Source organism: Ambystoma mexicanum, chromosome 2p (genome assembly GCF_040938575.1).
Source record: "Ambystoma mexicanum isolate Mex_15411 chromosome 2p, UKY_AmexF1_1, whole genome shotgun sequence".
Lineage (NCBI taxonomy): Eukaryota > Metazoa > Chordata > Amphibia > Caudata > Ambystomatidae > Ambystoma > Ambystoma mexicanum.
In genome coordinates this window covers 28,616,561-28,637,176 of record NC_090923.1, presented here as the reverse complement: position 1 = coordinate 28,637,176, position 20,616 = coordinate 28,616,561, and the positions used below count along the sequence as shown (strand labels likewise).

Genomic DNA, 20,616 nt, shown 5'->3' with positions numbered 1-20,616 from the left:
GGCCTTGCTGGTGGATGTTCCCTGACTTTCTCGATGCTACTGCATGCCCGGAATTCCAGGGCTGTTTCAGCCCATTTCCTCAATAAGGGTGCACATTTGTCATCCCACCGCAAGTTCCCTCGATCTGGGGTATCCCTGCTCATGAGTCCCCAGGCCGGGGATCCATCTTCACCTGGGCCACAATTCCGAGGTCCCTCCTTGCTTACTTTCTCCTTTCTTTTGGCCCACTCTGTCAGGCCCCACATTGAGGGTGGACAGCTCCAAAAACACACAACCTGTTATGTTGGTCACGCTGTGACGCGACTGACATATCCGTTGGGGTTACAGCGCCACAGGCACACACAAACTGCCTCTCTGTCCTCTGTCTTGCTCCAAACCATCCTCCCAATGGTTGTTTTATAATGTCTACAAATACCGAGAAGGAATCATCAAGGCAGGTGTGTCTATACTTCCTGGCAGAGGAGGCCTCCCTATTGTCATTAGTCTGTTGAGTTTCCAAGAGACCTCCACAGTGAGGACACCTTGGTACAGTCAGGCAAGTCAAATAATACAGTACAAGTTGCATACACTTGAATGAGGCAACTTCTGACAAACCTATATTGTATAAGTGTGTTCATTGCCTATCCTGTCCTCCCTACTTCCCTTATAGGGCCAACACACTAATACCTCTACTGATAAGTAACGCCATACCGCACAGGGCCTCATTTGGATCCAGAGTTACATATTTGTGAAGTTTTATTTTTGCAGTTATAAAATGAATCAACAGCTTGAACATGTAAACATTGCTGTTTTAAAGCGCGTTTACTTTTTTAAAAGGTGTGCCCTCCATTCTTTCAGGATCTGCGGTCCGTTGTGCTGAAGATTTGCCAGTTTGTGGGAAAGGATCTCGATGATCAAGAAGTGGATCTGGTTGTGGAACAAGCTACATTCAAGAACATGAGATCCGACCCAAATGCAAACTATGAAAGCCTACCCAATGAAATACTAAACAAAGAACTGGGGCGGATGCTTCGCAAAGGTAATGCACGTGCTATTGGAGATTAATGGGCTTAAGTCATAGCATCACGGCTTGTCTAGGAAAGAGTGTTGACTCTTTGAGAAATGGTTCAATCGCACAAGCAGAACATGAAGGAGCTGATCAGACCCAATCAGCGCACTAGCAAGCAAATGGCTGGCCTTTTCCATGTTGGGGTCATTTTTTGCTTACTATGAACTGAAAACGTATTAGATTGACTAAGTTAATCTGCGATAAGTAAGGTTCGGTGACATAATAAAGAGAGGAGGTCGGAAACGGTAACTTTATTAGGACACCAAATCATCAGAGTGAGTAGATCTGAGTATCTTGTCATAGAGTTCAATACAATTTGTCTAGGTCACCTTGAATTGAAATCCTTTCCTGCGGTAATTCCAGGGGATGCTCTCCCTGGAGGAAGGTTTGGACATCTCAGTTGGACAGGCTGTTGAAATCGAAGAGATGGTCCTCAATAAGTCCATCGCTTCGATTTCAACACCCTCAGGATTATTTTCTTGCCAACTGCTTGAGATTTTTGGAATCCTCAGTTTCTATGCTTTAGAATGTCTGTTCGAGGCTTGCAGAATGTCAAACATGAGTTTATGGGGGCCAGGTTATGATCCAACCTTGGAATAAGATTGACTCATGCAAAGATGTCTGTCCAAAAGGGGGTAATCTTTGACCACACAAACAGTATATGGATATACATGCCGGGTCTGGCAAACAGAATGCGACGGATCATTAATAAACTAATACACCCCGACCAGACAGGATATGTGCCAACCAGGAACATATCCAGGACCTTTATTGTTCTTCTCAAGATGTAGTGGTCGCTATTTGTGTTTTTCATATTGATAGCATAGCTGGGCTCTTCGTTGATACCTTTGGCCATTTTCTTGCCATTTGCCCAGGTTACCATCAAGTGGCCGTTTACTCTGTCATAACAATCTGATCTGGTCATTTGTCTATTTAGAGTTTCCTTGTTCCATTTTTTAGCACGTATTTCCAGTGTGGGTTCTGCTTTTTCTTCTCCTTCACTATTGCACAGGTGGATATTTAAGTCACCGCAAATTATCGTTTCTACTTCTTCATATTTCAATTTGGCTTGGTCCATTGCTGAGAACACATTGTCTATGAAGTTTTCTTCTGTGACAGCGGTGGGATTCCAGTATACATTGATTATGCACCAAGTTAGAATTTTCCTTGCGCATTTGTTTGTCTGTGTTGTTTTAATTTTGATCATGGTTACTTGTATCCAGGGTAGGACATTTTCTGACTGTTATTTCAATCTGTTTTGCTTTTGTTATCATGGTCATGAGCCCTGCTGAAGGTCAGCCCTTTTTCCTTTGGATCGCTGGATTCATCAATACCGCATATCCGTCACTTATCGATTGATCAACCAGCCAGGATTCTTGTATACATACTATATATCAGAGTTTAACAGATAATTTCCTTCTAGGTCTCTGAATAAGTGATTATGTCCGCACGTATTCCATGAGCATACTGAGAGCATTGAGGACCGCTCTTCCTTTAATTGTTAGCTTTGTCAGTTCCAGCTCTCTTGGTCAGTTGAGCTTTGTAGATTGGACTTCATCAATTGAAACCATGAAGTTTTCCAAGAGGTCACCTGATACTTTATGGGTGTCCAACCTTTTTTGATACCGTGCTGAGTCGTTATTCTGACACGGTAAGAAATTCACAAATCAATTTGGATATGAATAATGAGTTATGTTCACCACCTTACCTATTCATCAATACCCAAGCACTGACACTGCCCCATGTTTTTATCTTGTAGGTAGTACACACATAGAACATTCCATCTTGCAAGTTCATCCGTCCTGATGAAGGCCCGTTCAAGAAAGGCTTATACTATAACCTGCTAGGGCCGAAACACTCCTGTGTATACTCTCTCAATTTCGATTCTAGTGTTCATCATTAACACTAATCACATCAGTAATTTCTCAACATTGTGTTATGTTAATGTATTATATGTTCTGACCCCTGTTGTGCTTTGACACAGGGCCTCATTACGACCCTGGCAGGCTGCAGCATGAATGGTGCCAGTAAGGTACCGGCACCGTTCTTACTTAGCCAGACGTGCATACCGGCACCCGTGAGCATATCAGGATGCTAACAACGGACCCGTCATTAACGGGTCCATTGTTAGCATCCTCCCCATTCCCATTGAGCCCTATGGGGGCTCAAATGGGAATAGGGACGTACCAGGTTCGGGTCCTGAAAAAATGGGAATTACTGGGCCTGCAAAAGTCGGAATGGCCCGATAATTCCCTTTTTTCAGGACCCGAACCCGAGTTTGGAGGTTGCCAGGCCGGTAATGATGGCATGGCTACCTCCAAACTCGTAATGAGGCCCAATGTATTCTTTAGAATGTTTGTATTGAAATCCGAGCCCCATTTGTTTAGAAGATTTATGTGTTACAGTATCATGTATTCTTTTCATGTTTGGTTCACAATGGAATGTTCTATGTTTTGTGTGTAATTAGACTATTAGGTTATCCACCTTCGATTCCAAACTATGAAAAGGCCTTTGTGTTGTTTGTGCATGAATGTGATGGATGTGCTTTGGCTGTATTAACGCAGGAACATGGAGGGAAGAATAGGCCGTGCGGTTACTACTCTTCCGCCCTTGATCCTGTCGCATGCGCTTTGCCAAGATGTTTGCGAGCTGTCGCTGCTGCTGCCACGTCTGTAAAACAGAGTGAGGGAATGGTCCTAGGCAATGACCTAACCCTGATGGTGCCTCACTCTGTAGATTTTCTATTGAACAAAACTCAAACGCAACACCTCACTTCCGCACGATTGACGAGGTATGAATTAATTTTGTTTGCTCCCCATATACAAATTAGGAGGTGTTGTGTTCTTAATCTGGCTGAACTACTACCTTTCCCGCAAAATACTGTTTGCGGTAATGATGAGTCATATGACTGCCTGTATACTACTGAACAAGAAACGTAGGGCAGAATTGATCTTAAGGACACTCCTTTGGATAATGCGCAAGGGGAGCTATTTTGTGATGGCTCCTTTTTCAAACTTCCAGATGGTACATCCACAGCTGCTTATGCAGTCACTACATTGAGCACGGTTGTAGAGACCAAGCGAATTACAAATAACTCTGCGCAGGCCACAGAGATTATAGCATTAACCCGAGCTTGTGAGCTTTCCGAAGGGCTAACAGTGAATATATATATTGACAGTCAGTATGCTTTTGGGGTGGCTCATAACTTGGGGAGACTTTGGTCAGAGGGAGGGTTTCTAACTTCACATGGGACCAAGATTCAGCATGGCCCCCTGATAGTACAATTGCTCTCGGCGCTCGCACTCTCTAGTCAGTTAGCGATCATGAAATGCGCAGCGGATCGCAAGATCACAGACGATGTAGGAAAAGGGAATGCTTTCACTGATCAGATAGCCAGACAAACTGCCACAGATCTTCGCACAGAAATGTATGCTCTAAGAGAAACTAGGGATGTCTATGTAATGGACGAGGATATTGGGTCTGTGTGGGGATATCCAAGCTGATGCCACAATGGATGAATCTAAGAAATGGGCTGAAGGCTTGGGGAAATTAGATGATGACGGGTGTTGGGTGGACACAGTTGAAGGGAAATGGTTACTTCCTAATGCCTACATAGTCATGATGGTCACTATGGCACACGGTCCCATCCATGTGTGTGCTCAACAGATTACGAAAATGTTAGAGAAAGTCTGGGTAAATGATAAGATTTCAAAAATTGCTCAGCATTATGTCCGAAATTGCATGATTTGCCTACAGCACAATGTGGGGAAAGGGACGGTAACTCCAAGGGGTATCTTTGGGCCGCCTTCTGTCCCGTTTGAAGTGATTCATTTTGATTTTAGTGAGATGGAGCAGTGCAATTGTTTAAAATATGTCCTTGTGGTCATTTACGCCTTCAGTAAATGGGTTGAGGCTTTCCCTGTCAAAGATGCTACAGCCAGGACCACTGCAAAAATTATGATAAAGGAGTACTTCCCGCGGTTTGGGTTGCCAAGAGTCATCTGGTCGGACAATGGTCCACATTTTGTTGCTGCTGTAATTTTACAGATATGTACGGCACTACATATTGATAAGCGATTTCATTCGGCTAGACATCCTCAAAGTGCCGGGTTGGTAGAGAGACATAACGGTATCCTAAAGAACAAACTTGCTAAAACGTGTGCCCGTACAAAACTAAAATGGCCGGACGCCTTACCGATCGTTTTATTGGCCATGCGCACTACCCCTCAAATTAAGACTGGGCTCTCTCCATTTGAGGTGATGATGGGGAGACCTGCCAATATTTGGGGTCTTCCGAAACCTAAAGCACTGAGAAATGTTGAGAATGTATTGCTTTCAGACTACTGTAACCAGTTGACTAAAAATCTGTATTTAATTTATCATCAGGTACGATCAGCTTTACCTGTAAGTTATGAGGGCCCAGGACAGAACATCCGGCCTGGAAGCTGGGTCCTGGTGAGAGCATACGAGCAGTCTTCTTGCCTTGCGCCTCGCTGGCGGGGACCATTCCATGTCTTGTTGGTCACCCAAACGGCAGTGCGGGTGGCTGGAAAGAAGAACTGGATACATGCGATGCATGTCAAGAAACTTCCTCACCCGACGCCGCACGTTACAGAAGAAACAGAACCCCTCTCTAACGCTGCAATCGATGATCCTGAAGCAGCAAATAGCACTGTGAGTGAGTCGGAGAATTTCTCTGAGCCCGTGGGGCTTGGGGAATCGTCCATTTTGTCTCCACACTCTTTGGAAAAGTCATTTCCGGAAACCATTGCTTCGAATTCTGCAACTACCGTTGCCTCTGATACGTTGTTTCCCGCAGGGAGTGACGTTACCTTATTTCCGGATCAAACAGTACCGGGAACCACCAGATATAATCTTCGACGGAGAAAATAGACCTACAGCACGGTTCGACTGTGCATTCAAAAGAAGGAAAGGATCATAAAGGGCTTGCTTTTGCCCAAATTTGAGAATGGGGCTTCTGACGGCTAGGGTTGGGGAAGGACTAAAAAGCCACACGGCCAGGGGGTCGCCAGCAACGAACATTGGGGTTTCCATCCGAAGACTACGATGCCTGCCACCGCTACTGCCCGTATTGGACTTGTAAATAAGGGGGTGACCAACTTGGACAATGAACAATGTGCCTGGGCCCCAAAAACGTATTGCTGCGTTTTGATGATAATAATTGGGGTTTTTATAGTAACTGCTTTAGGATTCTGGTACGTTGAGGAGATTTATCCTCTAGAGCCTCTTCTGCCAACTGAAATTTCACCTACTGTTTTTACTCCTTTTGTACACCTGCATACTCTGTCACCTAGGGACTCTCAGCCTAGACAGAAGTATCACAATAATACTATGATGCTGATTATGAATTCGACACATGCCATTTTTAACAAAACCAATTGTTGGGTCTGCTCACATTTACTGCAACACGGGGATAAGGGGCTAGGTTGGTATATTCATCCTTTACCGTTGACAACTGCTTGCTATCCTCTCTTAGAGCACTGTTCTTTGGCTGAAAATGATAGCATCTCGGGGAACTTTGATGGAACTAATTTGAATAATTTTGAGAAACGTGTTCTGACTCCCCTGGGATGCTCGCTTTTCGCAAATAGGAGCAAACCCAACGTTGCTTCGATTAGGCCTTCTGATAGACTATCCCGTCCTTTCCAATCTTTAGTTTCCTTTAAAATGGCTCCGATAGGCAATAATGATGCTGTGCCTCCTTCTTACTCTGTTAACCATAGCCCCGATTCAGTTTCTTTCTGCATACAGAGGAATGGTACCCGGTCAATGGGAGATTTTAAGGGCTGTGCCAACGTTGCAAACTTGACTGGGGAAAACAGACCTTTGTATGTGGGCGAACCTGTCTATTTCGTTTGCGGTAACGTAGCATTTCCATGGTTGCCCAGGGATTGTCAGGGAACCTGTTATTTAGGGATCCTGTTACCTGGGGCATTCATAGCAAGCACTTTGGAAGTTTCAAAGGCTCGTCCACGACAGGACGAGAATGGTGATACCCCCGCACAAGTGATGGGAGATATAGCGAAATCAGTTGTGGCATTTTGGGGGCAGATTGCAAATTCTGAAGACATCAGGAGACTAGCGAGAGTACTGGAGAGAACCATCAACCGGACCACAGATATACTCTATAACATGACATTAGAGCAGAAAGCGATAAGATTAGTAGCACTCCAGAACCGGATGGCATTAGATGTCATTCTGGCTGAACGTGGTGGAGTATGTAAATTAGTGGGGTCCGCTTGCTGTGTTTTTGTACCAGACTCCTCCCCAACCATTTTCGAAGCAATTCAGAATCTGCACGTCCTTAGCTCAGAAGTGCATGTTCCCGAGGGGAACTTGAATCTTAGTGTTTGGTTTTGGGATTTCTTGCGATCTTGGGGTTGGAAGGTACTTTCAGTTTTGTTGATCATTTTGGGAATTCTGCTATTCCTTTGTTGTTGTATCCAATGTCTGCCTAGTATATGTTCGATGCTAGGGGGATGTTGTGCTCAGGCGATAGGTACGATAGGATACAAAGTCTATGCCCCGGATAAAACTTCCAAGGAGTATGTGTTAAAAGAGATCTTAGTGAACGACATGATGGTCATAGATATGTCTGACGGCGATTCAGGGTGTATGGACGATGACGTATGGAGTTACTTGCAAGGAGATCAGAAGTAGTCTTAGCACTTGGCATAGGCCAAAAGGAGGGTTTGTCAAACTGGATATTAAATTGTGCCTTCTATTGTAACGATTGTATGTATATTGGCCTACGCCAAGTTGCTTAAAACTGTACGCGAATAACTCTCTACGGCAAGGTCTTGACCTTAGAAATTGATGTAAGCCGCCATCTTGAATCAAACCGCCATTTTAGGTTCTCTTGCTGTGTAAAAGTCACCCTGTACATCAAAATGGTGGACGATGCCATTCCGAACAGAATCTGGTCGACATGACCTCCGTACAGCTAATATATAACCTTCTTGCAAGCCACTTGGTAGGGTCGTGAACTGAGACCTTGTCCTTCTATTGACCTGCATGTAAATGGATTACCTGTATCAATGGAACTGATCTATGCACATAATAATGAATAAATTAGAATTGACCTGGCAGACACCCTAGACCAGTAATACATTCATGGAATGGTTAACCCACGAAGGGGTTGGATAACAGGCTGGAGAAATGTATAAAAGCCTGAATGTCCCAATGTACAGTCTCTCACTGAATACATCGAACCCTGTTGAAGTTCGTTGTGTTATACTGAGGGCCGATAGCTATCCTGTCATTGAGTTTGTCATTGCTTGACCTTAAAATAAAGTACTTTGTATGTTCCTTTGTAACCAGTGTTTGGTGTGTTTCCTTTGGGTTTCCGGCCTCATATTATTTTCCTCTTTTCACAGGACGACTGGCGCATAGGGGGGTTCAGGTGAGGAGGGAGTCGGAACAAGGTCCATCACACAGAGGAATCCAGCACTGGTGGCCCCGTGTGTGTCCCTTCCACGGCCTCCTCCTCCACCAAACCCTCCATCAACCTGGATGACTCCGTGCCATCTTCTTCCGTCGGACCCTGTGGGGTCTCAGCTGCCCTTCTGCTGCCGAGGAGTCCACCTCCGACCTCCGCCTCTTCGACCTACCCTCGGCAACTGCGGCCTGGGACGCGGCAGCAGACTCCTCACGCCCCGACGAGATGACAACACGGGAGGGGAGCTGGGCCTTGCGTCTCCGGCTGGCGGTGTGATCCCTGCCGGTTTGCTCCACAGCACCCTCTCCGCCCTCTTCATCAGCAGGGCACTGTACAATGGACTGATACACACATGACAGTTGTACATGAGTGGCAGTGTCAAACTTCAGGCATGGCATCACACTCCCCAACACACATGTCATTTCAACTCACACACATGAGCAAATCAACAGGAATGTTGCACCAGGCAGCACCATCCATACACAAACAACAGCATGAGCAGCCGAAGGTGAGCCTGACGTCACATGCAACACGGGGAGTGCAGAACACATGCACACACGCCACCAGACTGACATGCATCTGTACATCTCCACCACCTGTCGCAGTGATAACATCACCATCCATATCACATCTGGTAATCAGCCTCCTACCCAGTGTCACATGCATCCATGTTGCATCACAGTTGCACACTTGTCAAATACACACACATGCACATGCACATAGTGCAGATACATGCAGCAGGAACCAGCATCCATGTGTGACACCACAACCATGGCCCAGGACATACACATCATTTTTGACATGTGTGCACCCACACGTGCATTTGCAGAGCATGCTTACCAACACATACACCATCGATGTGTGTCACACATGAGAGGAATCACATGTGCCAGGGTCACGTCCCTGTACATACACATCCATACATGTCCCTACAAAGACATATGTGCAACCTGAACACTCCTGGCACACCACAACACACACAGCGTCCAATCGGTACGCATGTACACTTACCGCTCGACTCCAGACGGGTCTGCCTCTCAAGGACCTGGACGTGGAGCGCTGGGCGTATACATTCCAGGACCCTCATTTGGTTGTTGGTCAGGCGGACCTGGCACCCCTTGGCATCCGCTGCCTTCAAGAGGCGCCGGTCCTTGTTGAGGGTCCTGGACCTGAAGTCCTCCCAGCACTTCCGGAAGTGTTGAATGCCGCGGACTGCCACCCCCTCCTCGTTGATGGCAATCACTATGTCCATCCAGATCCTCTTCCATCCTTCATTGTCGACGCGTGAACTTCCGTAGAGGGCATCATACTGCCCCAGGACTTGCTCCACCAGGACACCAACCTCACTGGCACTGAGGCTGGCGGCCCTCTGCCTCTCTGGCTGGGTGTTGCCAGTGGTGCCAGATGGTGTTGTGACCGACATGGCATCCCCAGAGGCAGGTGTGGGTGGGCAACTGGGTCCTGGGGTATCCCAGTCGGGAGTCTTCAGTTCCAACAGGGGTGGTCACAGCAACTGCACCCCTGCAGATGGATGACTTGCAGGCACCAAATAGCAGGGCACGTGGGCAGCAGGCAGGCAGCAGCAGATGGCAGGTGGGAGTGTGCTCGGGGCTCTGGGGGGCAGGAAAATGGCCTTCTGGGCAGGAGCGTGGTCTTCCATGTGTTGTCGCTTGGCCAGCTTGATACGGAGTGATTTGGCATGTGAAAAAAGTGCACGTCATTGTGAAATTCGAGGAAAGGCCCTTAGCGCGTAAGTGCCTCTGTGACATTACGCGCTTGGGCGTTTCCCACAACACGGGTGCATGTTTATTGTACACATGAAAAAACTGCACGTCTGGGTGTCACTGCGTGTGATTGGAGGAAAGGCCTTTAGCGCATAGGCGCCTAAGTGACGTCGACGTGTGGGCTGGCTTAAAAGGTACGCGTAGGATGCCATTTTCTTCTACGTGCGTTTTGTGGAGAGCGAGCGGGTGATTCTTGTACTTCTTGTCGGTTCACATGCGATTACTTCACAACAGTTCCAGTTTGTACTCCCTATTTCCTTAGATAGCGTTCAATTCTTCTTTTGGCGGGGGCGTTGCCAACGCGCACACGCGCGTCTTTTTCATGTTCTTTTTCCAGGCAGACAGTGAGACGCACACGTATTTACCAACTGTGGTTGCCCCCGTGTGTCGCGTACCACTTCAGAGGTCATTGTAGGCTGCATGTATCACGTGTACGCTTATTTTTGTGTTTCTGGGTGCTACAGCGTAGTGCGGGTTCATTTTTCCACGCGCGTGGTCTACCAGGGGTTGCGTGCACGTTTGATATTGTTTTCGGGGTGCCTCTGTGTTGCGTGACCCGTCATCTTCCCCCAGGGGTCACAGACAGCCTTGCTAGAGCACTAGGGTACGAATACCATCTAGTACCCTACCCCTTTCACCCCAATTGCCCAGGACAATTGTTAACTGCTACTCCCATATGCACAACAACATCAGTGCTATGATTAGGAGGCGACCAAGCAGTAAGGGAGGCAAAGGTGGCTGAGCACAAAGAGGTGGGCAAGGTGGGTGCGGTAGGGGACGTGGCCAGGATGTTCAGGGTGGCCCAGGAGGCCAGTGTGTGGTGGACCAATCCGACACTCCTATGCCCCATCGCAATGGGTCGGGGAGATGCAGCAGACACCATCCAACCTCAGGCCTTGTCAATCACCCCCATATTGTCAACTGGACCAGCACAAGTCTAAGCCACGTGTGGCGGTGAAAAGTTGCTGTCACCAGGCCACGTGCATCTGGAGCAGCAATGTCATCTGCTGCCCCAAGTAGCCAGGGTGAGGAGGCTGCAGGGGCAGCTGCAGCTCAATCGGCCCCAGCTCCAAGTCTCCTAGCCAGGACAGTGTCGGTCCTAGTCCATCACACCGAGGTTGGTCCTGCCAGCATCACCCTGCAGCCAATGCCTACAGTGACACCTTGGTCATTGTGCCTTTGGAAAATCCTAGTACCCAGTCCACCTGTGCCTCTGCCCCTACCAACCAGAGCGGCATAAGCCACTCAGGATCTGCACCACCTTCCAAGAAGAAGAAGGGTGCTCTTGCACTACAGGCTGGGACCCCAGACACGACTACACACTCCGGCACATTAAGGAAGCCTAGCTTCGTGGGGCGTGGCTAACCACGGGATGGAGTAGACGTGCATCTGCTCGGCTCCCGCGGCCGCACTAACATCCTGATATAAAAAAGCCTGTTTTCATGGGTGATAGGAGCTGGAAATACTCCGATACGATAGCGAACACCCTTGGGCATTCCTGGTGCGAAGATCGAAGAGAACCACGGTCGGATTCCCTGGAGACGACCGTGTGAAGTTTTCTAGTGACAGCAGCCGGCCCGCTTTCACAATGGCTACGGGCGCACGCAGCTGAACGTCCTGTGCACACCCAGCGAGGCTGCGCTGAGACGGTGGCCGAACCACAACGGACTGATCAATCACAGCAGGAGAAAGGTGCAGACCCGGGGAGGCCCCGACCGGCAGACACGCTCCCTGCAGGACAGCACAGACAAGAAGGTAGGGGGAGAGCCTGCCGAAGAGTGGAGCCTAGGCCTCCCGCGCCGGCTCCTGCCCCCTCGGGGGACTGACCGGAGCACCATCACTGGCTGGGAAGTCAAGAAGGCCTGCAAGTGGAGAGAAGACCGTACACCCCGGTGAGCCCTGCCCTCTGAGCGGGACGGCCCTGTGAGGCGACCCCAGTATCATACGCGTGGACCCGTGGGCCGGTGTGAGAGCAAAGAGCACGCCTTGCCCCTGGAGGCACGCTACTGCCGGACGACGGGCAGTTCCGTCGGCCCTCGAGGGTGGACATATCCCCAGAGCACAGCAGCTACGAAGGGTTTGATCTGCCGACAAGGTAAAAGAGACAAGGGGCACACCCGGTAGCGTTGTGCTCAGGTGAGGCTGACCACATCGGCCCATATAGCGTACACGGTGGACCGGGCGCTATGGGGGAAGACAGGCCGAGGAAGCTCCATGCCCAAAGCAAAATGGATCAATACACCATTCCTCCTCCCCAACCCAGTGAACTCTCAGACGACATGGACGCGGACCAAGGGATATCGCTCAAAGACATCATGGCCGCCATTACTGACTCCCACACGTCCATGGAGCAGAAAATGGACAGATTTAGCATGGATGTCTCCCTCCTCAGGCACGACCTCCAAAAACTTGCACAAAAAAGACTGCAAAGCACAGCGATGGACAATGCGCGCCAAGCGCACACTGCAATGAGAGCAAAGGTCTATGAAACCGGTGACAAGGTGGATAAAATGCTGGCATGGCTGGAAAGGAAGGAGCAGGGACATAGCCATGTCCGGAGACTTGAAGCGGACGGTTCGAACGCAAGGGTGACGGACCAGGAAATAACCCAGGGCTTTGCGGAATACTACGCAGAGCTATACAGTGAATCCACAACCCCGATGGACGCCACGATTATGGATCGAATTGAAACCCCTACCCTGAATGAGGCGCAAAGGCAACGACTGGAGCGGGAGATCACGGAGGATGAGATCCTAGCTGCCATTTCTGGGCTCCAGACCGCTAAAACTCCTGGTCCAAACGGCTTCCCGGTAGAGCTATGGCGAAGGGTGGGCACTAACGTGATAGCCCCCCAGCTCCTGCAAATGTACCTCCATGCTCGTGAAAAGGGCATTCTCCCCCAAGATCTCTGAGAAGCAACAATTGTAGTGATCCCTAAGCCGGACAAGCCCCCAGACAGATGTAGCTCATACAGGCCCATCTCACTCATCAACTCTGAAACTAAAATACTGGCGAAGCTTCTAGCGGACTGTCTACAAGAGGTAATTTCCTCCTTGATCCACCCGGATCAGTGCGGTTTCATGCCACAGAGATCAACTCGCATGAACCTCCGCAGACTATTCGCAGCTTTGGAAAGAGCCGGCAGCATACAGGGACCACTGGCCCTGTTGGCAATTGACTTTGAAAAAGCCTTCGATTCGGTGAGATGGGAGGCTGTCTGGAACATTATGCGCCGCATGAACTTTGGAGAGAACTTCATGAGTTGGGTGAAACTACTATACGAATCCCCGGTTGCTAGGACCAGGGTCAACGCTTGGCGATCAGAACTCTTCGGTCTGAGAAGGGGTACAAGGCAGGGCTGCCCACTATCCGCCATGATCTTTGCTATTGCGATCAAACCCCTGGTGATCCTGTTACGAAACGACCCAACATGGGAGGGTTTCCGATGGTCCGATACCTGGGAAGACAGAATATCCCTTTACGCAGATGACCTACTCATCTACCTGAAGGAGCCAAATACCTCCTGCCCCAGAGTCGTGCAGCTGCTGGGCCAATATGAGGCATTCTGCGGACTACGCGTAAACTGGTCCAAGTCCATCCTTTTTCCTATAGGGAACACTCTATCGTCGTGTCTGGCGACCGGCCCCTACCAAATCGAGAAGGAACAATTCAAATACCTGGGGATACACATGACAATGCACCTTACTGAATATACTGCCCTGAACCTGTCCACCTTGATGGCAAAATTTGCAGACGACACTCGCCACTGGATCTCCTTGCCGCTGACACTGATGGGTAGGGCAGCATTGTTTAAAATGATCGCCCTCCCGAAATGTCTATACATCCTGCAAAATGCGCCATTACATATCGACCACCGGGACTTCCACAAAATCGAATGCACCCTCCGGAAACTGCTTTGGAAAGGTGGCCACCCGAGAATTGCTCTTGCGCCCCTTCAGAGGTCTGTCTGGGAGGGGAGGATCGGGCTGCCCAGGATGCAATCATACTACTGGGCAAGTCAGATGGAGGTAGTAAACGACATGCTTCACGGTGACAGGAGTCTCCCGCATATCAAGAGCTTCCATTGCAGCACTACAATCAAGCCAATAGAGCACCTCTACAGAGACTTGGACCGCCCTCCGAAATCTGACATGGCATCCCACATAACGAGAATTTGGAAGGAAGCGCTTTGATTCTTGGGCTGGGGCGGGAATACAACACTGGCCCAGCCGTTGTGGAACAACTGCAACCTCCCCGAAGTACGGAAACTGCCGAAATGGCCCGAATGGACCCAGCGTGGAATCTCCACCGTTGGAGATGTGGTACAGGAAGACAACCTGGCAACGTTCGAAATGATGCAAGAAAGGTTCTCCCTGCCGGACACGGAAAGGTTCCACCACATGCAGCTAAACCATGCCTGGACAGCCCACCAACGGACCATACAAGATCTGCCCGAAAGCTCCCCGCTTGAACGAAACATAGTTCTGGATCAGGTAGAGCAGAAGGTCACCTCCACCATGTACACTGTAATAACCTCCTTCGCAACATCAGAGCTATCCGACCTGAAAACAAAATGGGAGCGAGATGTGGGCCCCCTCCTTCCAGAAGACTGGACGGAGGCCCTGATGTACCCTCGTGAAACCACCATCTCTTCGAGACTCCGACTCGTCCAGCTGAAGATCCTGCACCACACCTACTACCTGAGAGTGGCACTCTTCCGATGGAGCAGGGCCGTGTACACAAAGTGCCTACGGTGCAAGCGAGAGAAAGGTACCTTTTTTCATATTCTGTGGGAGTGTAGCAGTATTCAGTTGCTCTGGCAGAAATGGTGCGATAAACTGTCTAACGTTCTGGGAAAGACGATACAGAGGTGCCCAAAACAATTGCTTCTGGGGGTCTCCGGGGAAACTGACTTATCTCGATATGAGAAACTGCTGTGGTCAACCAGGTTCGCAGTCCTTAGGCGGAACATTGCACAACTGTGGGGTTCGGAGCACACACCCAGCTATGACCAGTGGGTCACGGACGTGGACATATGCGCAGTAATGGAGCACCGGGTGTACAAAGCAAGAGGGTGCCCCCATAAAGCAGGGAAAATATGGAGAAGACAGGCCGACCCTGTATCCACTGTGACTGTGTGAGACCCCTTGAAAGGGAAATACTAACTCTGTTAAGACCGCACTTGTGCCATGAAATCATCCTATGTAAAAATTGATGGTCTGTTGGACCAAGGTCCCTGAAGCTGAGTTTGTAACGGTTAATGTTGTTTCTTTTGATTACATTGCTCTCTCCCCACCACACCCCTGCGTTGGCACTTCCCCCCATTCTCACCCTCCCCTCTTCCCCCCCCCTGCCATTCCCCCCCCATACGCCCTCCCTGGAATGTTGAGAGATGTTTGTAATGATGTTTAACCTTGAAAACCAATAAAATCTTTGATTTTAAAAAAAGGAAGCCTAGCTTCTATGACGCTGAACTAGATGCACTTGTTGGCTATGTGTCGGGCCATAGCCGCGAAATGGTGGTGACTGCAGGGTGCAAGACTACGCCTGCTCAATGTAGGGCCCACTGGCAGACCATCGCGGACCACATTAGTGCCCTTGGATTTGTGAGGCGCAAAGCTGATGATTGCTACAAGCGGTGGAATGACCTTAAACGCAGAGCAAAGAACAAGCTGGCTTCCAATCATGCCTCTACTCTGGTGACTGGCGGTGGGTCTCCACCAGAGGACGACCAACTCACTGAACATGAGTCTGTTGCTGGAACCTTCGTTACAGATCCGAGGCGTGGGAGACCTACCAGATCTTGAAGCATTGTCCGGTGAGTGGCCATGCATGTGTGTGCAATCCATGTGTATGTTGCTTGGGTGATGTGTTCTGATTGAGTGCCAGGTGAGGCTGTGTAGTCATGACCGTTATGGGTCACCCATGTGGTCCCTCCAAACCATTCCCCGGCCTTGGGTTTGGGTATGACAGTATCCCTTCTGACCACAGTTGCCAATTTACACCAGATTACTACAGTTGCCCTTCAACTGTCATCTTGCATCCACATTGGTGAAAATGTTTTCCTGTTCAATCAGCCTGATTGTTTCAATCCTTGCCATTTTTACGACAACTTTTTTTCCCGTACTGCCACTAATGTTACATACTTCTGTCATAGATTACACCCCACAATCACAATTGCCCACATTTATTACCTTCTAATGGGAATGATTTAACCAATCAGGATGATTGCATAATGACCTGGACACAATCATTTTGGGCCCTGTTTGAATGTAGAACAGGTCTGCTGTCTTCTGTCAAGGTGAAGTGACCAACCATTGATGTATCCATCTGCCTGCCATCACTGTATCAGTGACCACTGGATCTGTAGCAGCGTGTGGCCCATGCATGTTTTGTCACACTATTTTGCATGTTTTATCTCATGATGTCCATCTCACATGGATGGGTGACAGTACTTATTTCCTACCATATGGCTATACTTGTGAAATGTATCATGGCTATGCTAGGTGCCATCTGTGTGCTGGCATGTGTCATGTATGTGTATTAGACATGCCACTCACAGGCTAATGTGTGATGCCAGTGCTATCCAGCATGCAGCAAATGTGTTGCTTTTCCATTTTGGGAGTCCTCAGTGTCTGCGTTTTGCCTCCCCTTCCAACTCACTGACAGTGCATGCATGCCAGGGTTATAGTCATGTGGGACATGTGTCATTTATGTACTGCATCTCTGCCTCCTCAGGCCTATATGTGCGCTATGGTGCTCATGCCTGTTTACATTTGTTATCTTTCATGTTTTTGCAGGTGATGAGGCACTTGATGCTGTTGAGGTGGAGGAGATGGTGCAGACCCAGGAGGAATCACAGCCACAACCGGGCACCAGTGGAGGACGTGGGGTGGTGGTGGGTGAAAACCCATTCCTCCTGCAGACCATACTGTCCACGGGTGTCTCTGAGTACACCTCCCCAAACCTCTATGATTCTGGTGCGGAATCGGACAGTGAGACATTTGTGCCGTCGCAGGTGAGTGTTTCTGGCAGGGATGCTGTTCTGTCCAACCCACCTGAACCGGGGGTAGACCCCTCTATGGGGATTTCAGTGTTGGTAAGTCCGCCTTTGGCGGTTACGGATGCAGAGTCACACTCCACAACATTTGCTGCTGTTCCTGGGCCAGCAGATGAAAGGGGGAATGCAGTCCTGCAGCCTCAGGCAGTGCCAGCACAGCAAGGTGTAGATAGCCTTGCCCCACACAGGTGTGGTGCCCGTCAACGCAGTGGCTGTGCGCCACCAGGCAATACTGTATGGGAGAACTCCATGTACAGTATAGCAGCACAACAGAAAGCATTGTGTGAAATGATGGCTCAGGCAATGGATAGGGTAGCCACTTCCATTCTCCCCCGTGAAAGGCAGATGGAGCTCCAGGAGCAGGCAACAGACTCCATTTGCCACTCACACAGGGAGGACATGTTGGCGTCCAACAGGGACCGACGGGCTGCACTGGAGACTCTGCATGAAGCCATATCTGTAGAGTTACAGGCTCACAGGGAAGCCCTAAGGTTAGAACATGGGTTCCCCAGGGATACTCTGAGTGAACTTGAGGCTTCCTGAAATTTTAGGTCAGAACAGCAGCTGGAGCAGCTCACACGTTCACTCTCAGCAGAGCTCCAGGTAACCTGTACAGAGATCCAGGCATCACGCGAGGCCATGCAGGTAGAAATGCGGGCTACCCGTGAGGTGCTGCATGGGGATCTCTGTACCATCAGCCTGCAGAACGAAACCTTCCACACCCGCATGCTTGCTGCCATGGAGGACCATACCAGAGCTTTGCGTGGGCTGCCTCCCATATCACGGCCAACTCCTGATGTAGCAGCAGAGGGTGAAGAGAGCGACAGCAGTTCTCCCACTGTAGCGTAGCCGTGCAGGCCATGAGCACATGGAGGTATTTTTTTTCTCAACATCCATGCATGTGGGTGTTGGGGTGCACCTTGTCCTCGAACCTCCTGGGTGCCCCGCCCACCCCTGGTCCACAGATGGCCATTTTTGATTTTTATTTATTTTTATATTTTTTTTACCATGTGTTGCTTTGTGTGGCTCCCGTGGGCATCCACTGTGTATTCCAGCTGGGCACATGCAGGCTTGTCCTGTTTTTGGGTTAGATTCTTGGGTTACTGACACACACACCCCCCTGCTACCCCTTTCCATGGGCTTGCAAAGGGTGTCACCAAGTGACAGTAACTTACACAGTGACATTGGGCACCCATGAACTGTGTGGGCAGTCTGTAGTCAAAACTGTGTGTACATCCTTAGTGGGGATGTTGTTGGATTCTACACTGCATGGTGTATTGATGTATGCTTGTGCATCCATGTCTTTCTCCTTATTCACATGTACCTTCTTCATTTCTTCACAAGGCTGTCTCCTTTGCAGATGCAGTTCATGTTGTATGCAGTACACTGACACATTTGCCTGACAGCAACACTCTGCAGTTGGAAGGGGTCAATGTGCTGCCTTAGTCAGGTTGTGAGACTTGCACTACTTTCATTTTAGACTGTCATATATTGCCATTGTTTTATCGTATGTTGCTGTTTTGTGTTGCTGGTAAGTATTTGTTCATGTGTGCTGTTTCTTATGGATTACTGGGAGCATTTTGTCAGTGGCCTGTTTACATTAGGGACAGTGCACTTTGTGACACTTGTGTCATGTGTTGTGCATTCATTTAGTTGCTTTCACATTGCATGCCATGCCATGGTGTGTTGGGTAGCTGAGATGGGGAGGGGTTGGGTGACATGGCACTATTTTCATGTGGTATTTTGCAAGGGGGTAGTCGTTCATGCTGCATGAATGTGTGTCTTTTTGTCACACAGCATTGGTTGTCTTTAAGTAGGTAGCGATGCACACAATGTAACACTTCCAGGTGAACAATCTCAGGCTGGTATGGTTGTGACAGTTGACTGTCCCTTATGTCATCATCATTGATTGTCAGCTGGTATGTGCCAGGGCTGTGTGCACTCCACAGGGGTAGGATTTTAGGTGAAGTAATTACCCACCAGCTGGGTAAGGGCTGCCTCACCACGTGCCCTTTCACCTCCCATGCGCAGCGGGCGTGCATGTGGTTGGGGATGTGGGGGCACCACCATGTCCACCCACAGGCCCCGGCGGGTTGCAACGTTGTGCAGGACACATGCTGCCGCTATGATCCTGCACACTACTGCGGGTGCATATAGCAGCTGCCCACCAGAGCGGTCAAGGGAGCAAAAGCGTGACTTGAGCACTATGAATGTGCGCTCCACTATGCCCCGGGTTGCAATATGGGCTGTGTTGTATCTTACCTCGGGTGGTGTGGTGGGGTTCCGAATTGGCGTCATCATGTGGGTGCTCAGAGGGTAGGCGCTGTCCCCTGCGAAGGTGATGATGGGTATCTTTAGTGGGGTTGTCACATTACTCAGTATCTGACATGCATGCATGTGCAGAGGCATTTATACTTACCAATCAGCCATGTGTCGCTATGCCGCCGAGCTTCTAGGTCCCGGTTTAGGGGTTACATTCTGAAAATGAAACTATCATGGGTGGACCCTGGATAGTTTGCATATACTGAGGTGATTATTCCCTTGGCATCGCATACCACCTGTACATTGATGGAATGCCAGTGCTTGCGGTTTCGGTAGATGTGCTCAGTGGCCCTAGGTGGACGTAGGGCCACATGGGAGCAATCTATGGCACTAAGCACTTTGGGGAAGTGTGCCACCCCGTAAAAGTCCTGGACGGCAGCCTGCCTTTCTGCAAATGTTCTGGGCATGTATATGTGCCTGCGGACTGAGGGGCGTGCAGTCATGATGGCCAACACCTGGTGTAGGCAGCGTGACTGCGTGGCATGTGACACACCGCCCCACTATGGCACTTGTCCGCTGAAATGAACCAGTAGCCAAGAAGTGCAGTACATTGAGCACCTTTTCCAAGGGGCTCAGTGCTTGGGAGCACAGGGTGGGTGATGTGAGGTCATCCTCCCACTCACTCACCAGGTCGAGTATTATGTGTGGTGGAAACCTGTACCTCCCATACACCTGGTCATCAGGCATCCCAAAAAGGCTGGTCCTGGGTAAAAAAAATGTGGGGCCTGGCTATCCTCCTCCTCCTGCGGTGTCCCACGACCACTGCTGCGAGGAACGGTATATTTATCGTAGCGTCTGTTTGTTGTTTGCGCGCACTTTCATGCTGCACGGGGCCGCAGCTTCCTGCTGGCGTACGTGTTTACAGATTAGCGCGTCTTTTTTGGCGCAAGCCTTTCCCCTGTTCGATTCCATGAATATGTGTTGTTGGCGCGCATGTGGACGT

General features: G+C 49.5%; 1 protein-coding gene across 1 annotated transcript in view; it reads left to right on the top strand.

Annotated features, from left to right (window-relative positions):
* LOC138566161 (amine sulfotransferase-like) overlaps positions 1–20,616 on the top strand; it is a 974,685-nt gene that overhangs the window by 887,949 nt on the left and 66,120 nt on the right. Inside the window, exon 7 of the mRNA XM_069643191.1 lies at positions 838–1,018. Within this exon, the coding sequence (XP_069499292.1) occupies positions 838–1,018 (181 nt within the window). The remainder of the gene's footprint in view (positions 1–837; positions 1,019–20,616) is intronic.